Here is a 25,529-nt window from a genome sequence, read left to right as displayed (position 1 = left end):
CCCCAGCGGAGAGGGACTGTTACGAAAAAAAGTACAGGGTGCTGGACTCTGCAGCCAAGTGTTTGAGGACCCAGCCTTCCCCGGATTCGGTGATCTCGAATCTTCTGGCTCTTCCGCGCCTTAACCTGTTGTAGCCTGTACGTCTGTATATATGTCTTACTGTAATATATCTGTAATTATATATGCCTCATTGTAACCATACCTGTAACTATGAAAGCTTTGCATCTCCTTATGGCTGTGCCCTGTTACCTTCAGGTTTGGTGCGCATTAGAAATTAATAAACAAACAAAACAACCTACTCCCCCTGGACAGAGAGGGGAAGATGTTAGACTCCATAGGACGACGAGTCATCATGTCGGCCGCGACGACCATCAAGGCGGCCAACGCCCTCGCCATCATGGGGTGCTACGACAGGGAGTTCTGGTTTAAGATTATTCCCCTCCTGGACTTCCTTCCCGATGACAAGAGAGCGGAAGCTTTGGAGATCCTGCAGGAGGGCAAAGTGGTATCGGAGCATGCCATTACAGTGGCCACGGATATTGCCGAGACGGGATTCCGCCAAATGGGCAACAGCATTTGCCTTTGTCGGCAAGGTTGGTTAAGGGCCTTCCGCAGGATGTGCAGTCGAGGATGTTGGACATGCCCTTGGGGGGGGACAATTTATTTGGAAAGACTGTGGACAAGTCCTTTCAGGCCATCAAGGCAGACACAGAGACGGCTCGTGCCTTGGGCATGCTTCAACAGCGACGGCCGTCCTTTTGGACTTCCGGGGGTAAATCCCATGGTTCCTCCAAAGGCTTCGGGGGAAGCTCTTAGTCCTACCATCAACCGTCCTGCTCTTCTGGCCCAAGAGGCCTACAGGGACCGCAACAAGTCTGGAGGAGGTCCCCGTCGTCGCCAAGGCGGCGCCTCCACTGCGAAGCAAGATTGAACCGGCTGTGATGTCGGGCCCCATCCCGCACCCGGGTGGGAGGGCCGGCTGGCGAACTTTGTCAGCGTGTGGAAGTCCATCTCCACCGACCGTTGGTTGCTGGATGCTCTGGCCCTCGGACACACCCTGGAATTCCAACTAAAGTATCCTCGCATACCACCAGTGGCCAGGCAGGAAAACCACGTCCCTCAGTTTTTGCTGGAGGTGCGGGCCATGCTGAAGAAGGGCGCAATGGAGCTCGTCCCGAAGAGGCTCTGGGGCTCCAGAGTGTACTCTCGATACTTCCTTGTCAAGAAGAAGACGGGCGGTTGGAGGCCCATCCTAGACCTCCACCGTCTAAACCAGTACATCAAATACCAGAAGTTTTGGATGGTCACTCTTCAGCACGTGCTAGGCAGCTGAAGTGGGGATTTTCTATTGTCGCTGGACTTGGAGGATGCCTATTTCCACATCCCCATTCACAAGGGACACCGCCAGTTTCTGCACTTCGTGCTTCAAGGGCAACATTACCAATTCAAGGCCCTCCCCTTCGGATTGAAGTCTGCGCCAAGGGTTTTCACCAAGTGCCTTGCGCCAGTGGCGGCAAGGCTGCGTCTACGAGGGATCCACATTTACCCCTACCTGGATGACTGGCTCATCCAAGCGAAATCGAGGGAGATCGCTGTCGAACACACGGCGAAGACCGTCCAGCTGCTGACAGAGCTGGTGTTCTCGGTGAACTATGCGAAGTCCTGCTTGGTGCCCTTGCAAGATGCGCTGTTTCTTGGGTCTCGGCTCAACATGGTGTCATGCCTGGCGTCTCCGTCAGCATGACACCGCCAAGTCAACGCCATAGACTCCGCCTCAGTGCTCACCACCAAGGTGATCAACGCTGTCAAGCCTTTCCTCTCCACTACAAACTGCTTATCCATTGCCAGGGCCACAATAGGTACTAAACTGGACTACTGCAATGCCATTTTTCTAGGCACCTCTATCAACAACTTAAAAAAAACTTCAAATCACGCAAAACAACGCGCTCCAGGATGCGCTGACCATTCCCAAAAGGGAACACTTCTCGGAAGCAAGAATAAACGCCCATTGGCTACCGGCAAAGGAACGCATACTCTTCAAAGCCATGGCCATCACACACAGATGCATTACTTCAGACGCCCCTCCCTATCTCTCAGAAAGAATTCCCCTCAGCACCTCAAACAGATCTACCACACCACGCCAACCAAATGTATGTTCCCACGTTCAAAAGAACCAGAGCAGGGGGGACCAGCTTCCAACACCTCGCACCCAAAAATTGGAATGCCCTGCCTACCTAGGAATGAAAAATCATACACCACCTTCCGAAAAAATCTAAAAACCTTCCTATTCAGTTAAAGTCACGGAACTAATCTGCACAGTTATGCTTGCACTGTAACCCTAGCAAGCTCTACCACTGCTATCTACTGCTACATCCTATGCTATGTTTACTCTCAAGTCTTCTGTAACAGCGCCACGATGCCTCAGGGCAGCTCTGTGCGCTTTATAAATGCAAATAAATAAATAAATAAAAATCCTGGGCCACCTCATCAGGAGAGGGTCACGACAGATGCCTCCCTGGAAGGATAGGCCGCACACACCGGAAGTCTCCACGCAAGAGGCCTGTGGCTGCCGGAGGAGAAGTCGTTACCGGAGCTGCGGGCAGTGATTTTGGCCCTCAAGTCTTTCCTTCCGTCCCTCAAGGGAAAGGTGGTATGGGTCTTCACGGACAACACCACCACGATGTTCTACATCCAGAAGCAGGTGGGCACCAGATCCCCAGAGCTCTCCAGAGAGGGGCAGGACCTATGGCTCTGGGCCGTTGCCCAGGGGATATTCCTTGTCCCCTTTCATCTGGCAGGAGTGAAGAACACCATCACCGACTCCCTCAGCTGGGAGCTGCGCTCTTGCCACAAGTGGGAGCTTCGGCAGGACCAAGTGGATCTTCTGTTCTGACAATGGTGCAATCTCCAGATCGATCTGTTTGCGAAAGCGATGAACACCAAGTGCCAGAGGTTCGCCAGCAGGTTTCCCAGCCGGGGAGTTTGGGGGACGCATTCTGATTCCCCTGGGACAGCCTGTTCCTGTATGTGTTGCCTCCGCTGCCGTTGCTTCTTCGAATAGTCAATCAACTCTGACGGTCCCGGTGCAGGATGATCCTCGTAGCACCAGTGTGGCTGAGACAGATATGGTATCCGGACCTTCTGGACTTGTCAGCGTCCCCTCCAGTCAAGCCTCCGGCAGCCGCAGATCTTCTCGCCAGAGAAGGAGGTGCGATTCTGCACCACGATCCAGGGTTGCTGAACTTGCAGGCCTGGCTCCTGCAGCGCTAGAGTTTGGGGGATACGATATCCCAGCAGACTGCAAGGAGGTGCTTGCCAAGGCCAGGGCTTTGTCTACACTGAAATGCTACCGACATAAGTGGAAGAGGTTCGCCGTCTGGTGCCGTGCACAGAAGATAGACCCTCTGTGAACCGTAGCTGCTGCCGTATTTGCTGTCGCTGGCCAAAGCAGGTCTGGCTCATGCTTCCATCAAGGTTCATCTGGTGGCTATCTCCCGCTACACCAGAGGTCCGGGACGGTCGTTGTTATGGTCACACCGTCTGGTCAAGGAGTTCATCAAAGGACTTTTCCGTTCGTTCCCTCCGATGAAGGCACCGGCCCCGGTGTGGGAGCTCAATGTGGTTCTGACTAGGCTCATGAGTCCTCCTTTCGCGCCTATGCACTCAGCACCACTGAGGGTTTTGTCATGGAAGACTGCGTTCCTCATGGCCATCACCTCTGCACGACGAGTGGGAGAGATTCAGGCCCTGTCCTGTAAGCCACCGTACTTGACTTTTCACGACACGAGGGTGGTGCTGCGGACGCACCCCTCCTTCATGCCCAAGGTGCCATTGGACTTTCATCTAAACTAGCCCTTGGTGTTACCTGTGTTTTTTCCGACGCCTTTGTCGCCGCCTGAAAGGACTTTGCACTCGCTGTATGTGGCTAGAGCGCTGAGGTCCTATGTGGAACGCACAAAGAGTTTCCAGAAGACGTCGCAACTTTTGTGAACTTTGGCCCTGTGAATACTGCGAAGGCCCTCTCCAAGGCTTCCATTTACAGGTGGCTCTCCAGCTGTATCACTCATTGTCACTGGTTGGCAAACCGACTGTCGCTTGGCCGTCCAAGAGCCCATTCGACCATAGCGATCGCTGCTACTATGGCGTTCCTGTCTGGTGTGCCCCTGCTGGACATCTGCAGGCCTGCTACGTGGAGGCCGACGCACACCTTCACGCGATTCTACCGCGTCGACAGGGATTCCAGAGGGGAGTCCAGAGCTAGCCAGGCAGTGCTGCGCAAACTGTTCACTTGAAGGTGAGCCTGGTGAGGCGGTAAGAGATACTTAATGTTGAGATGCTTAATGTTGAGCCTTGGCAACTCCCGTGGTTGTGCATGTGTGTACTGCTATGTATTCTTTATTCATGAACATGTGAATCTATGCAGACCCCATGCTGGGGAAACCCTCCCACCTGCCCCCCTGCGGCTCTTCTCTTGGTCCTACTGCCACTTTACGTGCTACCAAATCTGAAGATGGCTGCCAGAGGAGGGGCTTGGGTAGAGGGCAGTCATTGGCTCTGTGCTAGATGAAGTGGAGGAGAGAGGAAGGATGGAAGGAGAGTTATAAAGAGAAACAAGATGTTGGAATCCTTCCCCAACTGTGCTGAGCTCCCTCCGACTCCACTAATCCTGCCCCTTCTCAATCCCATACCATCAAAGGTCCTTTGGTATGCAAAACCCTGGTGTGAGTCTAGTCTTTTTGTTTAGGGTGTTGCCATTGATTCCTGCTTCCCAGTACTGCTCCTGCTGAGGCAATGTCCTGCTGGACAGAGGTGTTACCTGACCCCACAAAGGATCAAAGAAAGGCAGCCGCCCACTGGCTATGGTCCTGCTGGGTGCAGCAGAGCCAGCCAGTTTAGGGAGAATACACAAAGCCTGTCTATGACTTTCATGGGCTCACAATGTTGATACAGAACAAACGTGGCTTTGGTACTTGTATGAAATATCAGCCACCATACTCCTAACTCATGCAATGGCTTATGGCAAAAGATTCAGCTGCCAGTAGGATGGTAATTAATTATCATTATGTACTTTTGGAAGGAAACGCACAAAAAGACCGAATAGAAAAGTCTGAATGGGACATTTGATCGAATTTCGGCCGAAGAAAAGTTCAAACGGCTAAAAAATGCCACCAAATGCCCCATTCGGTGGCATTATGGTGAACAAGGCGAGCAGGTACTACAGGGGTGTCCCCGCACCCTTGTTCACCATAATGTCAACGGAGATTGCAGGGGTGTCCCCTGCACCCGTTGGCATAAAGTAAAAAGAAAGAAAGAAAAGGACCCTGCAACCCCTGTTCCCAATCACTTCTGTGCACATAGAGGAGTGAGCCGCCGACAGGTAAGTAAGGGGGTGGGTGGGATCGGGGTATCCGAAATGGCAGCAGGAAGAAAAATCGAATGCTATTTTCGAACAAATAACATTCGTTCATTTCTTCCTCAGTCATTTCGGATACGGGAAATTCACCAGAATTCCTTTTGGAAGAAAGATGCAGACTTTAAATACAATGTCAGTGACTTTGCTGTCACCCCAGCTGTCAACAGGGCACCTTTGACCTCTGCACCAGTGGAGAACAGGCCTGCAGGATACTGATGCAGCATGGCACAGATGTACACTAGGCTTTTGGCTTGGAGTTTGATGAAAGGGGGATCTGGTTCTAGAAGTCTGTGGAATACTCAACTCTAGCATTTACTTTTTGTTGTCTTGAATCTCTGTTACCTTTGCCTCTGGCTAGCACACTGGGTAGTTTCTAGAGAATATGGCGCCCAGGGCTAACACTAGCAAGTGCTTTTCTCCTCCCCCATGCCTTCCTCCCATACCATGAACCAAACACTGCGATCCCTTCATCATGAAACCATTGGAAATCAAAGTTGTATTACTTATATAAATTATAAGAAAGACAACAACATACACAACAATATTGCAAACAGGAACCTTCCCTCATCTTTTTCTCATTCTTTCATTGACTTATTGTTTGTCATTGTCATACTCCTTTCTTTTGCATTCTCTTCTCTTTACTAGTCTTTCCCACATCATTCACCCTTTTTTCTGCCTTCCTCTCGACCCCTCCCTTTCACCCTGCATTTCCCCTGTCCTGAGGATACCTCCCCCTTTCTTTCTCTCTTTCTGTTGCTAACTCTCCCCCCTCTCTTTGTCTCTTTCTCCCCCACTATCTTTAGCTCTTTATTTTATTTTGCCTTCTCTTTCTTTCTCATTTGGCCTCATTACGTGAGTGGCGGAATGTGTTAACGGGTGCCGCAAAAGGATGCAGACCCGTTAACACCATTCCGCCACATTACGATGTCCCCTCGCGGGACCCGCTCTACACGTCTGGTTTGCATTTTTTTACCCTGGTTTTACCAGACGTGCAGAACGGGTCCCGCGAGGGGAAGAGGGAGCTAACAATGGGCCGGTCGTAATCAATGGGCCTGTTGTTGGCTCCCTCCCCCATTCCCATTCAGCCCTATGGGGGCTGAAATGGGAATGGGGAAGGACCAGGCTCGGGTTCCTGGAGGGAGGAATTACCGGCCCCTGCGAACTCGGAATGGCACGGTAATTCCCCATTCTGGGAACCCGGACCCAATTTTGGCAGCAGCCATGCCGCCAATAGCGCCATGGCTACCACCAAAATCGTAATGAGGCCCATTGTCTGCCTCTTGTACTCCTCTCTCCTTGACCAATACCTTTGCAGTCCTTTCTTTCTCTGGATTGTCTCTCCTCCCCCGTTCAGTTTGAATAGGTGCTAAATTATGGGGGTGTTAAGCCCTCCCAACACAATAGTATGGTCAAGCTTTAATGGCAGGAGGTGGAGCTGATGTGGTACACTATGAGGATGGTGGGTATTTGTCCTCTTTTAATCTGTAGATGTTTGCTCTCTGTCATTCTTGTTAGCAGGGACTCATTTATCGCCTGCTGCACCCCCTTCCTGTTCTGTGCCCCGAGCGGTTGCTTATTGTGCGCACTGTTAAAAACATCCCTGCCGGCACAACTCCTGTTACAGATACACTCACTGGGTTTGTAACTTGTTTTGAAATGGCCTGTGATTTTTTTCTTTGGTCCATTTGGGTTTTAGCTCCATACATCTTTCCCTTCAAATAAGCAAATACGTTCTCAGTTTGGTGTAAACACGGTACGCCTTCAATTATTTTCTCAGGCTAAAGTAAATAATTAATTAGTAATTAATTCAGCAATATCATGCACCACTGTTTGTTGGCTTATTTATTGTAGGTGCTACAAAATGATGTCCTTGCTCATGAGTCTACCATAAGGACAGTTAAGAAAGCGGGCAACGACCTGATTGAGTCAAGTGCAGGCGAAGAAGCAAACAGTTTGTGGACCAAGTTGCAAGCTTTAAACCAACGCTGGGAGAAAATGCTGGAGGCAACAGAGCAGAGAAGACAGCAGTTGGACATTGCACTATGCCAGGTATGCTTAAATGGGCGTTCCGCATACGGAGCCAGTCCAAACATATTTTTGGTATGCTAGCCAAGTTTATTAAACCTATTTCTTACATGTCTTGGAGAGAGATTTTTCTATAATGTAAGAACTTGTCTCTATCTCCAACTTAGTTAGATCCCTCCTGACCAGAGGTTTGCACTGAGATGGAATACTTATTCCATTGCTCCTCCTTCATCAGGAACCTGGATCGTACAGCGCAAAACTGCATCACTTTGGATTTAAACTCAATTTAATCCCAAGTGAAGTCTGCCTCTTGCGTCACATATTTAAGAGAAATGTTGTACATTTTGGATGTGTTCTCAATCTATTTTTAGTAAGCAGAAAATGCCTAACATATTCCTATCTTTGTTGTAAGCTAAGGAAATTTAAGGTAGCAGTGCCTCTTTGTTATGTTGCTGGGTGCACCATTATGTATATGAATTATGCATGAAAGCATTGTAAAACATGTCACATATTTTTTGATAGGCTTCTAACTTCAAAGATGCATTAATCAATCAGAGCTGAATCCTGATTTAGGCGAAAGAGCACATGTTGTAGAATTCAATATTCTCATATTTAAAAGCAAGCCGTTTTGAGGCTTTCATTATGAGTTTAACGGTGCTGAAATAGTGCTCACACAGGGATTTACCACCACTTTTCCACATCTCCAAACTCTGGTTTGTGAGGTAAAGTGAAGGAAAGCCCTCCAGCACTTGGCTGGACTGTATGCCTATGATGAAAAGCATAGTGCCATGAATCATTGTCAAGATATGACAGTCATCTAAAAGGCAGGAAATTGGCAGACTGAAGAGAGGTCCATCTTTGAGGAGGGCACTCCCCGGGCATCCCTGGCTTGCGTGAGGCCAGCAGCATTATGCAGAAGTGCAGTGAAGGAAGAAGCAGGGGGATATCAGATGGAAAAAAAAGTATTGGGTATGATGGGGCTGTTTGGGGAATCAACCAGCTAAAGGTGTGCACACGAGTAAACAGAGGCCGCAGTTTTGTGGTAAGGTGACAGGTAAGTGGACGGGGAGATGAACTGAGGGGTGTGTGAGGGGGGATGGGGAAATAGAGTGGGAGCCTGAAGGGGTGGGGGTGGTGAGTTGGAGCTAGAGGGGCCATGGTTGTGTTAGACGATCAGGTCAAACGTAAATCTTCAGGGTAACCAGCAGTGGCAGTATTTAAAAGATCAGACTTGTTGCTTTCAATTTTGCAACAATGGAACCATGCAGAAACAGCCGGACATGTGTCCTTCTCTTTCCCTCAAGGAAATGAAGGCTTTACTGTGGGTAGAGTTGTCACCCGTTGTAAATATTTGCAATTTGATTATCACCAACAATTCTCTGCTCATCGTGTGACAGATTTTCCACCAGGCCGAGTTGCAATAAGGTTAACAGTTTGCAGTATTTTTATCGGAAATGCAGCCAAACTGATAATGTAGCTCTATATGTTGAGAATATGTTATAGCACGTTCCTGGCCTCGTTTTTGAATGCCAGGAGAAAATCTTCAAAAACAGTTTTTGCTTTACCATTTTTGACTGCTGAGGAACCACTTGTTATATGCATCACCTTTATCTTCTAACATCCCATTTGCTATGATTTACAGCTATGACCGGACAATGGGTTTCGCACTATCTAGTCTACAGCAACAACAATACCTGCACTGGCTAACACGTCAAGGGGATACATGGTGTTTCTACCTAATCTGGACTGAGTTATCACAACCTCTTCGCATTTGTTCCCTATGCAACATAGCACACTTGTAGGTTTAATACGTGGCTGTTACAGAATTACATCTGCGTGGGGAGACAATCCCATGTTTTTTTTAATTTATTTTTTGTAACATAAAATGATAACAGTAATCCTAAACTCAAAGTGAGCTCTCCTAATCAAACCTCACTTTCTTAAATGTTCCATGCTAAAGTAAAGTATAGTGCACGTGCTTGTATTCTCTTGATTGGTTTCTGTCTACTGACACTCCAGGAACTGCCATGTAGTTTGGCAATATGGCAGCGACAGACGATTATGTACATTCCTGAAAAATAGCCTGCTCGAATCAAACATATTTCCAGCCATGGGCTGCCCATAATTGTGGGCAACCATGACTCAAATTATACATAACTACCTTCCCATGGGCTGGTGACAGATTGATAATACATATAAAACTATATTTGGCTTTATAACAGTCGCCTATGGGAAGCTGTGTTTATAAATGTCCAAAACCCATTTGATGTTACTTTATATTACTGGCTTTCCTGTGACCCCTGCAACGGTCAGAGTTTTCTGTATTACTATGTTCCTCTAACAGCAGGATGTTAGTTCCAGAAAATGTGGGTGGCCTAAGAAATCCCAAGATGGCGGAACACCTCTCCTGTGGATAACTCTTATTTTTTTTTTTATGTAATTTTATTTCTGCTGATTCAAAAAAGAACCTTTAAAAAATGTAATTTATATAAGACAATGATAGACATTTCAAATTTTTCTAATTTTCATAAATTCACGTGTTCATAAAAACCTTAAAATACATAAAATTATTTTTCTCAGATACCTAGAATTCCCCCTCTCATGTCTGCTCTTCATCAAAGAGACTCCAGTCATTATCCCCCTGGTGTGACATCCCTGTTGTGCTGGTGGAGCTTTTGTTAAAGCGGTGCTCTGCAACCGGCCCCCTGCGAGCTGGTAAAATGTCAAGCCTTCCCTGCAAAGAACAAAGGGAGCCACAGTACTGAAGCCCGCAAAAGGCAAAATGAACAAAGGGCTCAAGCCTAGTTTGGCGCAGAGAGTAAAACCCAAGAAAGACCTCAAAAACAGGAAATGGCAAAAAAAGAATACCAAGGCCATTTTGACAAAATGGTCACCCATGGGTGCTATACTACAGCTGAGGATTCAGCCTGCAGTAGAAAAGCACAATGGTAGGAAAATTAAACCACTGCCACCAGCCATTTTAAATTGTGAGGGTAACACAAAAAATGTTACATGAGTAAATAGGAAAAGGGGTTACTAAGTAACCCCCAGCACTCCACATAAGATGGGGTGTGCTGGACCTACAAAGAGAAAAGGTAAGTAAAGTCAATTTCACTTTACTATTCTTGGGAACAGTAGTTCCCACAAGAGAAGGTATTTAAACCTTATGAGAAATCTAAAGGATTTCTCTGTGACACTGCACTGAAGGTGCTGTTTGTCACCATACAAAAGGTAGATGCCTATGGAGTTTGTCAGACTCCAAAAACAAAAGAAACACATAATCCAAATCAGATCAAAATAGATGAGAGAGTGAGAAAAAAGGCTTACTCTCTCCAGGGTTAACATTAAAAAGTATTAAAGTCCACCAAAAGAGCTGGGGGTCTCCAAGGGTGAAGGCAATTAGCACATAAATGAGAATTCTCCCTAACAGTAACTATGGCTTGCAATGTCAGGGCGTGAGCAGTGAGCGACGGAGTAAGTCAGACAGGAGGGGGGAGGAGCAAGCCCATTGATGGATTTGTAAAGCAGAAGAAGGAATTTGAAGAGAGAGTGTTTGTGAATGGACGTCCATTGGAGGCAGTGTCGAGAGGGTGGGGAAGGGTCGAGTCAGGTAGAAGAGGCGGCACATGTAGCAAAGTTGAGTACTCAGTGCTGATTACAGTCCCCGGCCAGGACCTGATACGAGTATAGTGTCGGGGGGAAATTCTCCCGGGGTCGGCTGGGCCGTCCGCGGACCTCCGGGCAGGGAGGCCCCAACTCCTCCCGCGTATCCCAAAAATGAGTATGAGACACACACAAGAAGCAAGGTGGTTCTGCTGTTTATTGAACAACGGCAGGGATGGTTCTAGTATCGTACGCGTCCGTCCTGACTCTCGAAATTCGTGGGGCTCGCAGGCCCCTTTTGCTTCAGTATGACACACTACTTGCGTCACCTGGGAAAGTTAGCAAAAAACCTATCGCCACTCTGGATTGGTTCCTCGAGTGGTAGGGTTAGTATAGCATACGTATAGAGAACGTTGTTAGTGGTTAAGGGTCAGTCAGGTGGTATACTTGGGTTGTCCCTTCTATTAGATACATGAAAATTGTTACACGAAGACCCCTGATGATTGGCTAATGTTAATGGCGTCAGTGATGAGTGCCCCATGTTCTGATTGGTCCACTCGCGAGCCCCCCAGCCTGGGACCATCGTTGTTCCCAGCTCGCGGTGTACCTGTCATTTGCAACAATATGTAACTATGTGTTTATGCAGACAATGCGTGGATTTGCTCATATGCTTGAGAGCAGACTATTCCCACCGCTGTAGGTGTCCATTGGGTCACTTTATTGTTGCAGCCTGTGTCTCAAACGTGGGACCCAGGCGACTTATCCCTCCTGGGTCTGGCACCCTGTCAGGTTCGGCTTGGTCACGTGAGGAGAGACCGTGGTTGAGGCAGAATTCTGCACATTTAATGTTGTATTTTCCACTGTGTGTCTGGCTTAGTTTGCAGGTGTGACCTTGGCTTCGGCTTGTGGCATGCGAGTTGCAACATTGCCCCCTTGGCTGTCGGTTCTCGCTGGGCTCATTCTGCAGGGTCAGCAATTGTACTCTTGTTCGTTCAATGTTCGTGGAGGCTCTCGCTTGCGGCCTACTTGGGCCTGGTGTATAGGTGGGGATGTTTAATGCACGGCACTTTAAGTTACGGTATCATATTGCTTCATATACAGGATCATGTCTTCGTTGCATTTTTCATCACAATGCATGGGTTAGGAGAAACGTCAGCAAGCATTTTAGATGAGTGCTTTGTGCGTCTTGCGTTTCTGCATTATGAAAAACCTATGTGAAAAATAATAAAGATGCGCGTCAGGGGGTGTGTCTGTTACCTACGTCATAGCACTGAATATGTTCTTCGTGTGGATTGGTGTGGGAGTGTCCAGTGTGCATGGTTGCACGGGTGTTCTGACCTTTGGCTAGGTCGTCATGGCATCTCTAACAATGTGTTTTTTTACTGTTGAATGGTTCAGTCGAGTTCATCCATGCCGCAGGTGTCGGCTTGAGCGGGGCAAGCTGGTGGGCAGGCTGGTGGGCACATCCGTATGTTCCTGTACCAGGGTATTTGGTCGTCTGGTAGATAGGCAAATTCATCTCGTGGCGGGTGTTGGGGTCGCGATCCTCTAGGTCAGGGGCGCGAGGGAATTGGGGGGAGCCTTTTGTCCCATTCTCCCACTTCAATAGTTTAGACAATGAGAGATTGTGTAAACTTTGTAAGAGAGAAAAGGAAAAGGTCTGTCATCTATTCCTTAGCTGTGTACGGTTGAAGGATGCCCGCCAGAACAGGTATGAAGTATTACAGAATATATATTTATATGAGTATACAACAACATATCATCATAAAGACATTCGAATTGTGATGCTAAGCACTGATAGGGATATATTTGTGTTAGAGCTATTTTTAATAACGTTCTATCACTGCAAGGTCTATTAAACGACATAAGCTATAAGTGATTATCAATCATTGTACACATGCATTTTGTTTTCCGGTTCTTTTTGGCGATTCACCTGAATATATTTCTTCTGCTAATGTCTACATTTTCGACGTATTGTTATTTTGTCTTCATCTAGATATGCTGAAAGGACTGTTGATGGCTTCTGAAAATGTGTAACAAATAAACAAAAATACACTAATATGCATTGTATAATGTTATGCAACTGCATACTTTAGGCAGTTTAATGAAAACATTGTTAAAAGCCCAACTCTGTGCATTTGGACAAGTAGTTAACATGCTGGCACAGTAGTGGGTTAGTTATTTTCTTTAACACACGATCATAAAGGTCTACTTGTCGACCAATAGTTGGGGCATTGATTTTCATACTCCACAGTAGCAGCATTGCAACATTACAAGAAAGCTATACATTATTACAGTTCAGTAGTGATGTAATGTTCTTATATGTAGGACAATCGACTACCTACCATATGCTATAAGGGTATTGCAAGTCACAGGAGGGCCCAAATAAAGGAACCAGGCTGAGGGCCAAGTTCCTTTATAATGTAAAAAAAAAAGTTTGTGACTTTCAATATCCTTTTTAAGTAAAGTAGCTGATATTTTAATCCATATACTACCTGGCCAACCCATCGTCCACTTTAATCCTTGAGGCCTCATTATGAGTTTCATAGAGCGATAACCATGGTTTTGTAATTCCATTACTACCATTTTTGGGCCAATATCAGAATTACTGCCATTTTTACTTCAGTGCCAAAGTGCCGGTTTGGAGATGAAGTGGAGGATTTCCCTCCAGAAATGTCAGGCGGGAAATCCTCCACTTCACCTCCAGAAATCAGACAATTTACTGCGGCTGAGTTACAACTCGTGGTAAATCTGCCAACATCGCCATGTTGTCCTATGAATTTATAAAATGGATTAACTCTGTTGTTACCTCACTCGTAACATGGCAGTAATTACACTGACTTGGTGGAGTTAGCCGTATTCGTTTTGGTGGCAATTCTGTGAGAAATCCTGAAATTGCCGCCAAACTCAGAATGGGGCAGTGGTTTTCTCGCTTAATCTAATGTAAGAGATCTTCCGCTTGTTGATGCATGTAATGATTGTAGGTTTTTTTAAATATCAAAAAATACTAATTTGCAGCTGGTAATGTATTGGCAATAAATAAGTAATAATACAGGGAACCTGGCTAGGTCCTGATATGCCCAGGAGGGTGAACGTATATTCAAACAAAAAATCAGGATGGGAGACCCACACTTTTGACATTCAGGATAATTTTAGTTTAATCTCTGAATTTTGGTGATGATACATATAATATATCAATTGTTAGCATAATAACAGACAGACGGACAGTTGTACATTTGATATGTAGGTGTACCACTAGGTACCACCCTCAAGAGTGTGGAGGGCGCAAGCCTTCTGATGGTGCAAGATCTCTTGGATACACAGTTAACAAGGGTTTACAACACAAGAGTGAATGCAGCCCAGGACCTCAGTTGGTCCATGGGTATTGTCATAGGGAAAAAAACACAACAACAGGTGTGTACAAGTAAGGGGTGGAGTTGTGTCATGGATCGACAATGTAGTGTTTCGGCCACAGTATGAAGACTGGACGTAGGTGACTGGGATGGCCTTCTTCAGGATGAAGGTGAAGGGATGAAACACTGTCCGTGGGGTATCGTGAACCGCCATCCCAGTCACCTACGTCCAGTCTTCGTACCCTGTGGCTTCGTACAGTGTCGATTGATATATTATATGTATCATCACCAAAATTCAGAGATTAAACTAAAATTATCCTGAATCTGTGGGTCTCCCATCCTGATTTTTTGTTTGGCAATAAATAAGCAGTTGAATGCAATGCTTTTAAAATCCTTTTTTGGTGTTTTAAAAAAGCGATAACATGCAGGTAAATTCTTGCTCTCCTGTGTTAGAGCCCTGCAGTGCCCAAAATAAAGAGACCTTCATCAAAGAATGGCCAGTAAGTGTCAGAGAAAAGTATTTTCCAAGCAAGGAATTTGAAAAGCTAGCCGTGGCTTTAATGAACTGCTCCAGTGGCAACTGTAAATATGGTTTGTGCTGGCTGAAGCAGCCGCCATTTTATTGTAATAAATGCTAGCCTGAAATTTTTTTTAAAAAATAATAATAATATTCATATCACAGGCTAGTTGTGACATCACTGCTGACATGTAATCAGATCCCCACCGCACTGTAATCAATTATTACATTTGAGGTGACGTCACAGTGCCTGCTGCTTGCGCCATCACAGAGCAGAATTCCAGCAGTTACTACAGCACTTAATTTAAGCCAGGATAAGCTTTTCAAATTCCTTTCTTGTAAAATAGCTTTTTGCATCCATTAAATGATGGGGAACGCTGCTAGAGTTACATGCATGAGAGCAAGAACATATCTGCATCGCATTACTTATTTTATGTATTTATTGTGCATTTGTAAGGCGCTTATACATCGAGTCAATTGTGTTGTGTTTCAAAGCACCCACAGTGCAACGGGGAGGGGACATGGGAATAAAGGCAAATATAACAATGAGAGATGTGGTCTTACTAGACCTTGGGGGCATTCAGAGCATGCAAGTGCAGAGGTGGGGAGGGGGCTCGCGGGTAAGTGCTAGTAGTAACAGAAGGGAAGAGCTAGGGGGGGGTAACTTGCAAACTGTTAAGTTACCAAATGCATGTTACTTGAATGCGGCAAACATTTTTAGATGCATTTCATTGAATTGCATAAACTTTTTTTTATTATTTGAATTCAGCTGAGTAAACTCCACTTTTTCAAAAACAATTTTAAATTACATACTTAAAATCTGCAAGTTTACAAATTTACAAAAGACAGGATCAAGGAACATATGAAAGTTTGTGAGAGGAAAAAAGAAAAAATAATAAATTATTATTCTACAACACACTAGAGAAGCTGCATATATATATATATTTTTTAAATCCTTTTTTTTAAATCCCAGCAGATTCCACACTGCATATATGTATCAGCAATTGGAAAATCTCTTACATTAGATTAATAAATAGGCCAGCTATTGAATGGGGTGAGAGTATTATAAGCAATAGAATACAACCTACCGTTTGTAAAAAGGGTACTGAATTTCACAAAGCAGTTCTGTGACCTTACAAAGGAACTGTGCCTTTGGCCTCCTTCCTCTTTTTGGTCACAGGACTCCACTGTGTTTTGCAATACCCTTATAACATCCAGCAGAGGGTACTTAATCCCTAATATTACAGATGAGTAGTGCTGTCACCATTTCATGATTTACAGAATTTGCAGGCTGCCATGTTATGTAGATGAATAGTTCATGGCACTAATAGGCTGTATTTTTGTAATAGATATTACATGCTTTCATAAGGCTATAATGACTACTTAATATATGGATCGTAACAAATACATTCTATTGGAAGCCTACTGCAGACGTTTTACAGTCCTCTCTGTCCGGCATTTTCTACTTTTCACAAGGCTTAGCAAACCTGAGGCCGCTCATGTTAAAAATTCATGACTGGTGCTCGACAACCGATATTTGATTACATGCTCAGCATTGTCATACAAATAAGTGTGCCTTTTTGTGTAATTAGGCCCAAGGTTTCCATAGTGAAATTGAAGATCTGCAGCAATGGCTGGCAGACACTGAGCGGCAACTGTTGTCGTCCAAACCTGTCGGAGGTCTCCCAGAGACGGCCAGAGAGCAGCTCAACAGCCACCTGGTAAGTAAGTGCATGCTTGCAACATTGCCTTTACATATCTATTCAAGGATGTCATGTAACATGTTATGTTGATGGTGATGGTGATGACAGCGTATGCAAGGCCTGCTGATTACCAACACTTGGGAAATAATGTACACATTCAAGACATCGATGTCATTGTAGTGCAGCAGAGCCAATTGCACAGCGGCAATTCAGCTTTGCAACCTTTAACACTTATCACATGTTTGGCTTCACAGTTTCTAATGACATTTTGGAGTCTATTTGGTCATGTTCTTAATCCCCTGACTTGCAGGCCTTATAATGACAAGCATTTGGACTTCAAAGTCTACTTTTTTTGGATGCCTTGTATGTGTTTGTCATAGATAGCCTCGGCTGCTAAAAGTTGTTCAGTGGTACAATGTGAATGCACGTTTTGTCCAGACTAACACATTTCAGTGTGTGTGTATGTGCCCACAATAGATGCATGTTTCACTAGTACATGGTGAAATATGACGAGACTGTTGGTAAACTAGAATCTAGTGGTATACAGCCGCTATTGGAACGCCAGTTAAGTTCATCCGGGGGTCTCTTCTGTTTTCCATCTTAATAATGTGAGAACAAATTTTGGAAAGCATTTTAGTCTTCATATCATTCATCAATCGTCACATGACTGCCACTGAGGAGCATGCACCCTAGAAAGGTGTAAATGACTGCCAATACCAGACGGTGGGAGGGGGGACGAATGTGTGCCTGAGCGGTTACAGATAGATGAGCGAGGGGAGCCGGGGGAGAAGTAGCCAGAGTATCCTGGTTAAGGCAGTTTTAAGAGATGCTTCTCCAGCTTTCATTGCTGACAACTGCTGCTGACCCGGTTCTATGTGATGTGACAAAAACATTGTCTTCACAACTCCCATTGCACTTGGATGTTTTACGCAAATAAGTTATGAAAAGGATATCCTTTGGATACCCTTCCCCTGACCTCCCCCACTGACTCTCTGGGGGACATTCCGAAACCCTCACCGCATTCCCTACTGCCTGCTCCCACTATGATTATCTGGAGAAAACCCCTCTGCTGCGATATTGTGCCACCAGAAGGAAGCACAGCTCATTGTTGTGCTTCAGCCTATGCACAATGCTTTTCTGTGCAGCGGACTTCTCTCTGGCGGTGTCCAGACTGCAATCACTGGATATCTTTTTATCACATACACATACTCATTGACCCAGTATTTATACTTTTAACCCAAAAGTAGCCACAAGATGACATTGGGCCTCATTATGAGTCCGGCGGTAACCACAGCGGTAAAACCGCCTGGTTACCGCCGGACTCGTATTACCATTCCGCCTCCGTGACTCCCGGAAATACCAGGGCATTACGACCCTGGTGTCCGGGGAATTCCGGAGGTGGAATTCGGTAAATCCCCATTCCCATTGAGTCCAATAGGACTCAATGGGAATGGGGAAGTGGAAACATCGGCACCATCTCGTGATGGTGCTGCTGTTTCCACGTCCGCCTGCAGGCGGGAGGTGTTCAACACGCCAGGTCAGACCTGGCGGGAAGATCACCTCCCGCCTACAGGACTCGGGATCGGGCGATCCGGAATTAACAGTGGCGGTGGGTTTACCTCCACTGTTAATTCCGGACCGCCCGACCTGTAATGAGGCCCATTGTGTTACTGTAGGAAATACCAAATGATTATAAATTTGCTAGATGGCTGACCTTCACCAGAGGTTCTTGCCTAAAGACGTAAACCCTTACACATGATCCTGATAGCAATGGGATCCTGTAGTGTAACTCTAAGGATGTGTGGATCTGCATATCACGGCTGCCTAGCACACTGTGGCGTGGCATCAACACATTTACCAACTGGATTCGCAAAGTACTGCTTGAGATCTTGGGCAATTTAGTTACATGGTCAGCATAGTCTGACATGAGAAAAGCTAACGCTCATTTGTACTCGGACATTTGTTGAAACAATGCTCTGCATATTTTTACCAATTAGTAATATATTGTTCAGCCATGATGGCATCTGGCACACCTCTTAGGATAGATGTTAGGAGTTTCTCTGAAGTCCAACTAAGGGTTTAGCAAAACCATTCAACTGAGACAGTGAAAGACTGCACTCTTAGTATTAGGCTGTACCACCTGAGTATGGGGAGTAAAAACATATGTTACTTTCTGATTACTTTAAATAATACAAGGGTGGTAAGCCCTGTCAGTTATGCAGTGACACGCAGCAAAGAAATCACATAATCAACCAACCATCCATTAAATCTTCAAGAAAATTAATGTGAGTCTTTGATGGATGCTGTCAAAATATTTTCTATGAAGGGGAAGGGCAAGCGAATGACCCGCATTAAACTTGTGATGCCTTTTACATCCTGTGTGCCTACTCCAGCAGATGATACTGACTTTCTCTGCTCCTTCCCACTAATCAGAGGTGTAGGAGCAGCCCCACCACCCGCCATAAACTGGAAAGTGGTGGGATCAGATGGTTTCTCCATGAAAAGCTTTGCCATTGATTCAAAGTGCATAATTAGAAATGCAAACTATGCAGTCCACATTTAATTTGCAAACAGGCGTTCTGGGTGGAGGGAATCTAAATTACTTGTCATCTTTTGAAATACGTTCCCCTTCTAGTTTTCTCTCACTTAAACACTGTGAGGCGGTTGAGGACAAGCATAAATTGGTCCATGAAAAGTCACTAATAATTAAGAAATAATGCAATTAAAATGTGCTCATTCATAAGATCAGTAAATTGACAAATACTCTAAGAGACTGGTTTTCTTTATATTTGTAAGATTTCATCTGTTGCTTTTCTTCATTTGTGTTCAGGGCCCTGTGATTGGTTTCCAACTTGTATTTGTTTTACACATGTGTGTGTTGTGCCCATGTCAGTCAGCAAGGCGTGGCAATGTTTTAAGTATTTCCCAATTTTCAATGTTTTACTGTGTTGCTAATCTAGTGGTAAATATTACATGCGTGGTGAAGTAAATATGTCTTCCCATTGCCCTGGCTTCCTTAATTAGGAACTCTATGCTGACTTTGAGGCGAAAGAGGAGGTGTACAAGAGCTTGATGCAGAAGGGCCAGCATCTGCTTGCGAGATCCACAGACCCGACCGAAACGAATGTCGAGCAAGACGTGAACAGCTTACAGGAGAAGTGGGAATCTGTGGAAACACGGCTCAATGAGAGAAAGGTATGTACCCGTGCTTGCAAAATAAGACAACCATGGTTGTGTGCATTGCTCGTCCTATGTTATTGAATTAGCATAATGTCCTTGCTCAAGCAGACATGGAAAAATAAAAAACCCATGTGTCTACAGGGGTGATTCATGTTTTTTCTTCATGTTGAATCAAGACCTTCCTCCGGGCTGAGTGGTACAACGTGTATGTACAAAAAATAGGTGTCACACAATTGCACAGTTGGAAGCAGTACTTAATCTCCACTTTCTGGGCTTCGGGTCACTGTAGGAAGGTTTGAAGTCCGATCTCACTGCAGATGGATTCCTCTTTGTTCATGACATGCCATCATGCCATCCTTGCCCTTAATGAAAGAACATGCTGCGGAAAAGAAAGAATTGTGTACACCTCTTTTGTGCAGGCGTTCTTAGAGGATATATTTATTATTTTTAACTCTGTTTATTAAGATTTTACAAATTAAATGCAAGTATGTTATGAAGTCACCCCAGATATCTTTGGGTATTAGAGAGTAGACTGTAATTTTAAAATAAGCATTTTCTAGTTCATTACAGAAGGTGAAATTGGAGAGACATTGTTCCTGCATTGGCGGGCAGAACGGCTCTATGGTAGTACATGGCTACCTTAATCCTATTTTATATATTTATTTGGTATATGAGGGAAAGCATTTCATCACAAATGCTGTACATAAGGATACAATACTCTGATCAGAGCAAACACACAATAGGTGCTTTATGGTAGAACAGGGGATTGGTTAATTATAATTATCTGCCTGAATGAGCAATAATCATCACAGGAACATTGTCTGGGAGCAACCTAGCATAGTTTAGGACATATATGTACACTCAAAAGTTTGACAGTAAGTAACATTACACAGTTAAGATACAGAACATACACAAAGTAGATGAGAGGAAGGTATTGGGGACTTTGATGAGGGAGAGAGCAGAGGGTCCTTCACACGAAAGTAGTTGAGGGTGAGTGCCTTTTGAAATGTTAGACTGAGGTTGCATTTTTCTTAATTCAGGAGGGAGGACATTGGTCTTGGGCAAGAGTTTGAGGAGTGAGAGAGGTGGGAGGTAGCATGTGCTGAAGTTCGCTGAATGGGCCATGGATGTATTTGAAGGCAGGTAGTAGGGCATTGGATGTTGCATTGTGAGCTATCCAGAGTGGAGCCACTATGCAGAGGAGGAGTGGGGGAGGTTTTAGAGGGCACAGATAGCAACGTTTTGAATTTTGCTGAGTAGAGCAGAGTAAAGAAATCTGGTCCTTTGACCAAAGGAGAAGATAGAAGTTAATTTGTTCGTAATTGAGTAGAGCCTGAACATTTGCACATTTCATCTTTGTCATATTGGGGTGTTTTTGGAGTACTGAACGGCTGTAAGATATATTCAACATTTACATCCGGGAAAGACAGATTGACCAATCACAATCTGCATTTCCCAGGCGCAATTGTGCATTCACCGCCCACACCGCCTCTACTTAAATGGTAAAATACGGTGGCGGCCATTTTGGAAAATGTTTTCCATGCCGGTCATCACATCCGAAAGGGACCTAGTCCCTTTTCCATTTTGATGGCGGCAGCTTGGAAATATTTTTAAATTTTCTCCAACGAGAGATCTACTTGCGCTGAGCTGATCTCCTGTCGGACAAAAAAAAAGATAAAACTATCCACACCCCTATAATCCCAGGGTGCAAATAGCTTTCACACCAGTGGCAGGGGTTGCGGACAGGGCCTTTTTACCGCTCCTAGCTGAGGCCTTCAGTGCTCGGGACTACCAAAGGTCGGGCTGGCTGGCCGTTAAACCCATGTCCGCCCCCCGCCTTGGTGTGAAAGTTATATTAAGACAAAAAAATAGTTTTTCTGGTAAACTCCAGAAAAATGCTCCAGTAAATGAAAATTGGAGAAGTAGCGTTAAACAAATGCAAGGTGATTGGTGAATTAAAAACAGCTATCAGCCATCCTTCTGAACTGCTTAAGTACCTCCTACCATACCACAGGGATATTTAGGAGAGGATCCAGGGGCATACTTTGTGCACTTTGAGGGAGTGGGAGAGACCACTGGTTGGAATAGAGCCAATTGGGAGAAATACGTTGCACCCCTGCCAGCCAGGGAATTACCGGCAGTCCATTAAATCCTTAATGTAAAAATTGTAAGCAGTGAATCCTTGTATATAAGTTGCATATATCTTTTGTACCATTCTTAGGAAGGAAATCTTTCAGAGGTTAGGACAGGATCCTGCGATCGACCAACAAAAACTATGGGGACTACAGTTAAATCCTCTAGAGGGACACCCTAGATTTTAGATCGGAATGACAATCATTTAAATAAATGGTTGTTTGGGATCCATACAGAAAAGGTGAAGCATCACTCATGATGAAACAGTTTACTTATTATCTCCGTATTTACCAAAAGCATCGTATCATTGGTATATTATGACTTTTCTATGAGGCCATTGAGCTTATGCTCCTCCACAACTTATTCAAAGCAAACCCTGATTAGACCACCCCCCTGGTAATTTCTGTAGGGTTGGAATAAATCGCTTTTCTGAAAACTGGGCTTGCCAGTTTTCCAATTTAGGGTGATGAAGCTAATTTATTTTTTCATTTCTAAAGCATGCTAAACCCGCAGGTATCGAGGATAAAGTATTCATCTTTGATTTCTGGAAGGGCAGTACCTTGCTCATTTTCTAGTGGGAATGATACCCCAACTCCTAACTCCTGCATAATGCAGTGAGAAGGAAAAGAACCAGCAGCGACTGAAACAGGTAGTGCAGTCTTGGGACTTGCAGACTAAGGGGCCTGCCCATGGCCTGTTAAGGGGAGTACCTGAACACCTGGTTTGTATCAGAGCATGTTGAAGAAGGCGACAAACGTACTGGGGGCTAAAATTCCAGATACCCGGTGTGAGGTGAGCCCCTGGTGATGGTGCAGCCTCTTGTGTTACTGAATCACTCTTGGCTGGGAGACCAGAAGAACAACTGTAGCATGAGAATCTTCCCATAGCTGGGAAAAGATCAGCCTTCCATTGGACATAACCTGCATCAGACCTGAAGGGCCCTACAACCCAAGTGTCATGGGGGAACTTAAAGCAGCCCTGAGACTGTGAGGGATTGTACAAACAAACTCTCGGATGGATGCACCTTGGCGCTGCAGATTTAGTAAGTTTAGAAAAACTTGGACTCTGGACATTGTCCTATTTACATTAGATACTCTTGAATGGTTTCTTTATAACCCCAAGCACCCTTGCACTATTGTGTTTAGATATCTTGTAGTTTCCCCTCCATTAGTTTGCTTGGGCCTCCCCTGAACCATGTAACCTGATTTTGGTTCTTAGGTTTTTGGATTATGCATTGTTATTACTATGCCACAACAATGCTGTAAATGTGTGCACACAGTAACAATACTTGTATGGCATAGTTAGGTTTACCCGATGATCTGTGCAGAGAAACACTGTGTGATATTCAAAATGGTGCTAATCGAAAGAAAATACATGTGTTGAATCACACCTGTTGCCTGTGCAGTTTTTGTAACCAGGCCCTAGATCCACACACAATACTATCAAATATTTATTTTCAACTGCTTCACATCCATTAGGAAAATTAGCCAATGTAAAATGTGGCGTTTTACAATATCAACCACTTCCCATTACCTTCACCTCCTCTCCATGCCCTCTATTCTTCCATAATGTGGTTCTCTTTCTGATCCAATTGACAATATGACTTGATCGGGATAAATGCAATGCTGTGTAACTAGATTGAAATTATTTGATTATTGAAAGGTTGCAACTGGAATTGCCACGTGAAAGAGTGTGAATGTAAGAGATCGACACAGTGGTGACATGGTGGTGGTTATAGACTTTTATCAACGAAATGAGGGTTGGGGAAATGCCTTCCTTTCCCTAAAACTAAGAGAGGTTTCCCTGCCTCAAAGAAATACTCTAATGTGCCTGTCAGGATGTCAATGTAAAATAAGTCCACCATTGTGTCAAAATCCTAATTCCAACCCTCACACTAAAAACTCAAACTAATGGGCAACATAGTCTTCTGCTTAAGGGGTTCAAATGTTCTTCTCCAGTTAATAAAGTAAAGTTCCAAAATGACGCAAAAACAACTTCCAAAATGATGGACAACCTTGTCCCACCAGGTTGTCGGATTCCCACACTGCCAAGAGGGGTTTCCTTGCTCTGGGCTTTCTAAAAGGTCCTGTGTTTCCCTTCCTCTAGTTTCTTTCCAGTCTCTTCCACAGTCAACCGGGTTTACTCTACTCCAAGGTCTGTCGACTAGGACAATTATTTTAGCACAATGTCCCCACAGGTTACTAATTACCTTCCCCTTTCTTTCTCCTTATTCTCACAGCTAACCTGGTACACTATCCTGCCTTGTGCTGTAACTATGAAGATTGTTCTGGCTTTTAATCTTCATGTGACTGCGATTTACTGACTTGTCCTTTTCAGTATTCTTTACAGTGGTTTCTCGTCTTCTTTGGCCTTTCTTGAGTCACAGCTAACCTGGTATACTATCTTGCCAGGCACTGTGACTATAAGGACCTTCTTGGAGGCCTTCATTATCTGTGTGTGTACAGGTCCCAGACACACACTTGTTTCGCTTAGGATTCTGTTCACCTTGTATACTAGCCTACCAGGTACTGTGACTATGAAGATCTTCTTAGATTCCTGGATTAGGATTGTGGATGTGGTTCCGAGACTCGCACTTATTCCTTTGCCAGTTCTGTCCACCTGGAATACTAGCCTGATAGGTACTGTGACTATGAAGATCTTCTTGGAGGACTTGATTGGTATTATGGGTATGGGTCCCAGTCTCTCACTTATTTCTTTGGCAATTCTGTCTACCTGGTATACTAGGCTGCCAGGTATGGCGACTATGAAGATCTTCTTGGAGGACGGGATAATTATTGTGGGTGCGGGTCCCAGATTCACACCCAGTTCCCCTCCAATTACATATACCTGGTTCTCTAGGCTGCCAGGTACAGCGACTATGAAGATCTCTTCGGAAGCCTACGTCTTTGGGTGGGTCCTCAACCTGTCCTTTGTATTCCTCCCTCGTTTTCACCGTCCCACCAATCGTCCCGGTCTCTGCCATCTCTCTGGACTGCTTACAGGTGTTCTTCAGTTGTCTGCGGGTGCTTTGAGCCTTCTCGGCTTCCTTCTGCTGCTTCCAGAGACTGTGATGGCTCCACAGTGGTTCACTGCTTCTGGGCAGCACATCTCGGTTTCTCCATGTGCTCCAGCCTTCCTGTCTGCTGGACGCCAAGGCCTCTACTTCTTTCGTGGGTTGCTGTCCACCACAGAGGTATTGGGAATTCCGCTGCAGACAGGCAAGAGTCCAACTCCTGGTGCTCTCAGCGTCCCAGTTCCTCCACTGCTACTGGAATTTGAATCTCGCGCGTCTTCATGGGAGGGTCTCTCTCCTCGGAAAGTCCTTCTTCCTTTTTTACGTTGCTTCCACACTTGACTGATACAAATTGACTAGTGCGCTTGCAACAGTTATCTTGAGTAATCCACATTACTCTGCACCTCCTCTTAGTCACAGTGTTAAGGTTTTGCCTATTCTTCCTCATCTCAGTGTTTCCTATGGAAGGGATAGTGTTTATTCTGCAGACATGCATGCAAGTGTTTGGGGGTCGTATCTCGGAGGATAGTGGAGTAGCAGAATTTGCATTTTGTGTTTTTTTCTTTTTGGTTTTTGGTTGACATCCACT

The 25,529-nt window shown here is 45.1% G+C and overlaps 1 protein-coding gene across 19 annotated transcripts in view; it reads left to right on the top strand.

Annotated features, from left to right (window-relative positions):
• Nucleotides 1-25,529, top strand: part of DST (dystonin) — a 2,190,048-nt gene that overhangs the window by 2,059,671 nt on the left and 104,848 nt on the right. For all 19 annotated transcript variants that reach the window (XM_069606170.1, XM_069606155.1, XM_069606164.1 and 16 more), the window contains 3 exons: nt 7,265-7,462; nt 16,504-16,632; nt 19,639-19,809. In XM_069606170.1, coding sequence (XP_069462271.1) covers nt 7,265-7,462; nt 16,504-16,632; nt 19,639-19,809 — 498 coding nt within the window. The remainder of the gene's footprint in view (nt 1-7,264; nt 7,463-16,503; nt 16,633-19,638; nt 19,810-25,529) is intronic.

Source organism: Ambystoma mexicanum, chromosome 4p (genome assembly GCF_040938575.1).
Source record: "Ambystoma mexicanum isolate Mex_15411 chromosome 4p, UKY_AmexF1_1, whole genome shotgun sequence".
Taxonomy (NCBI): domain Eukaryota; kingdom Metazoa; phylum Chordata; class Amphibia; order Caudata; family Ambystomatidae; genus Ambystoma; species Ambystoma mexicanum.
This window is presented reverse-complemented; position numbering and strand designations above follow the sequence as displayed.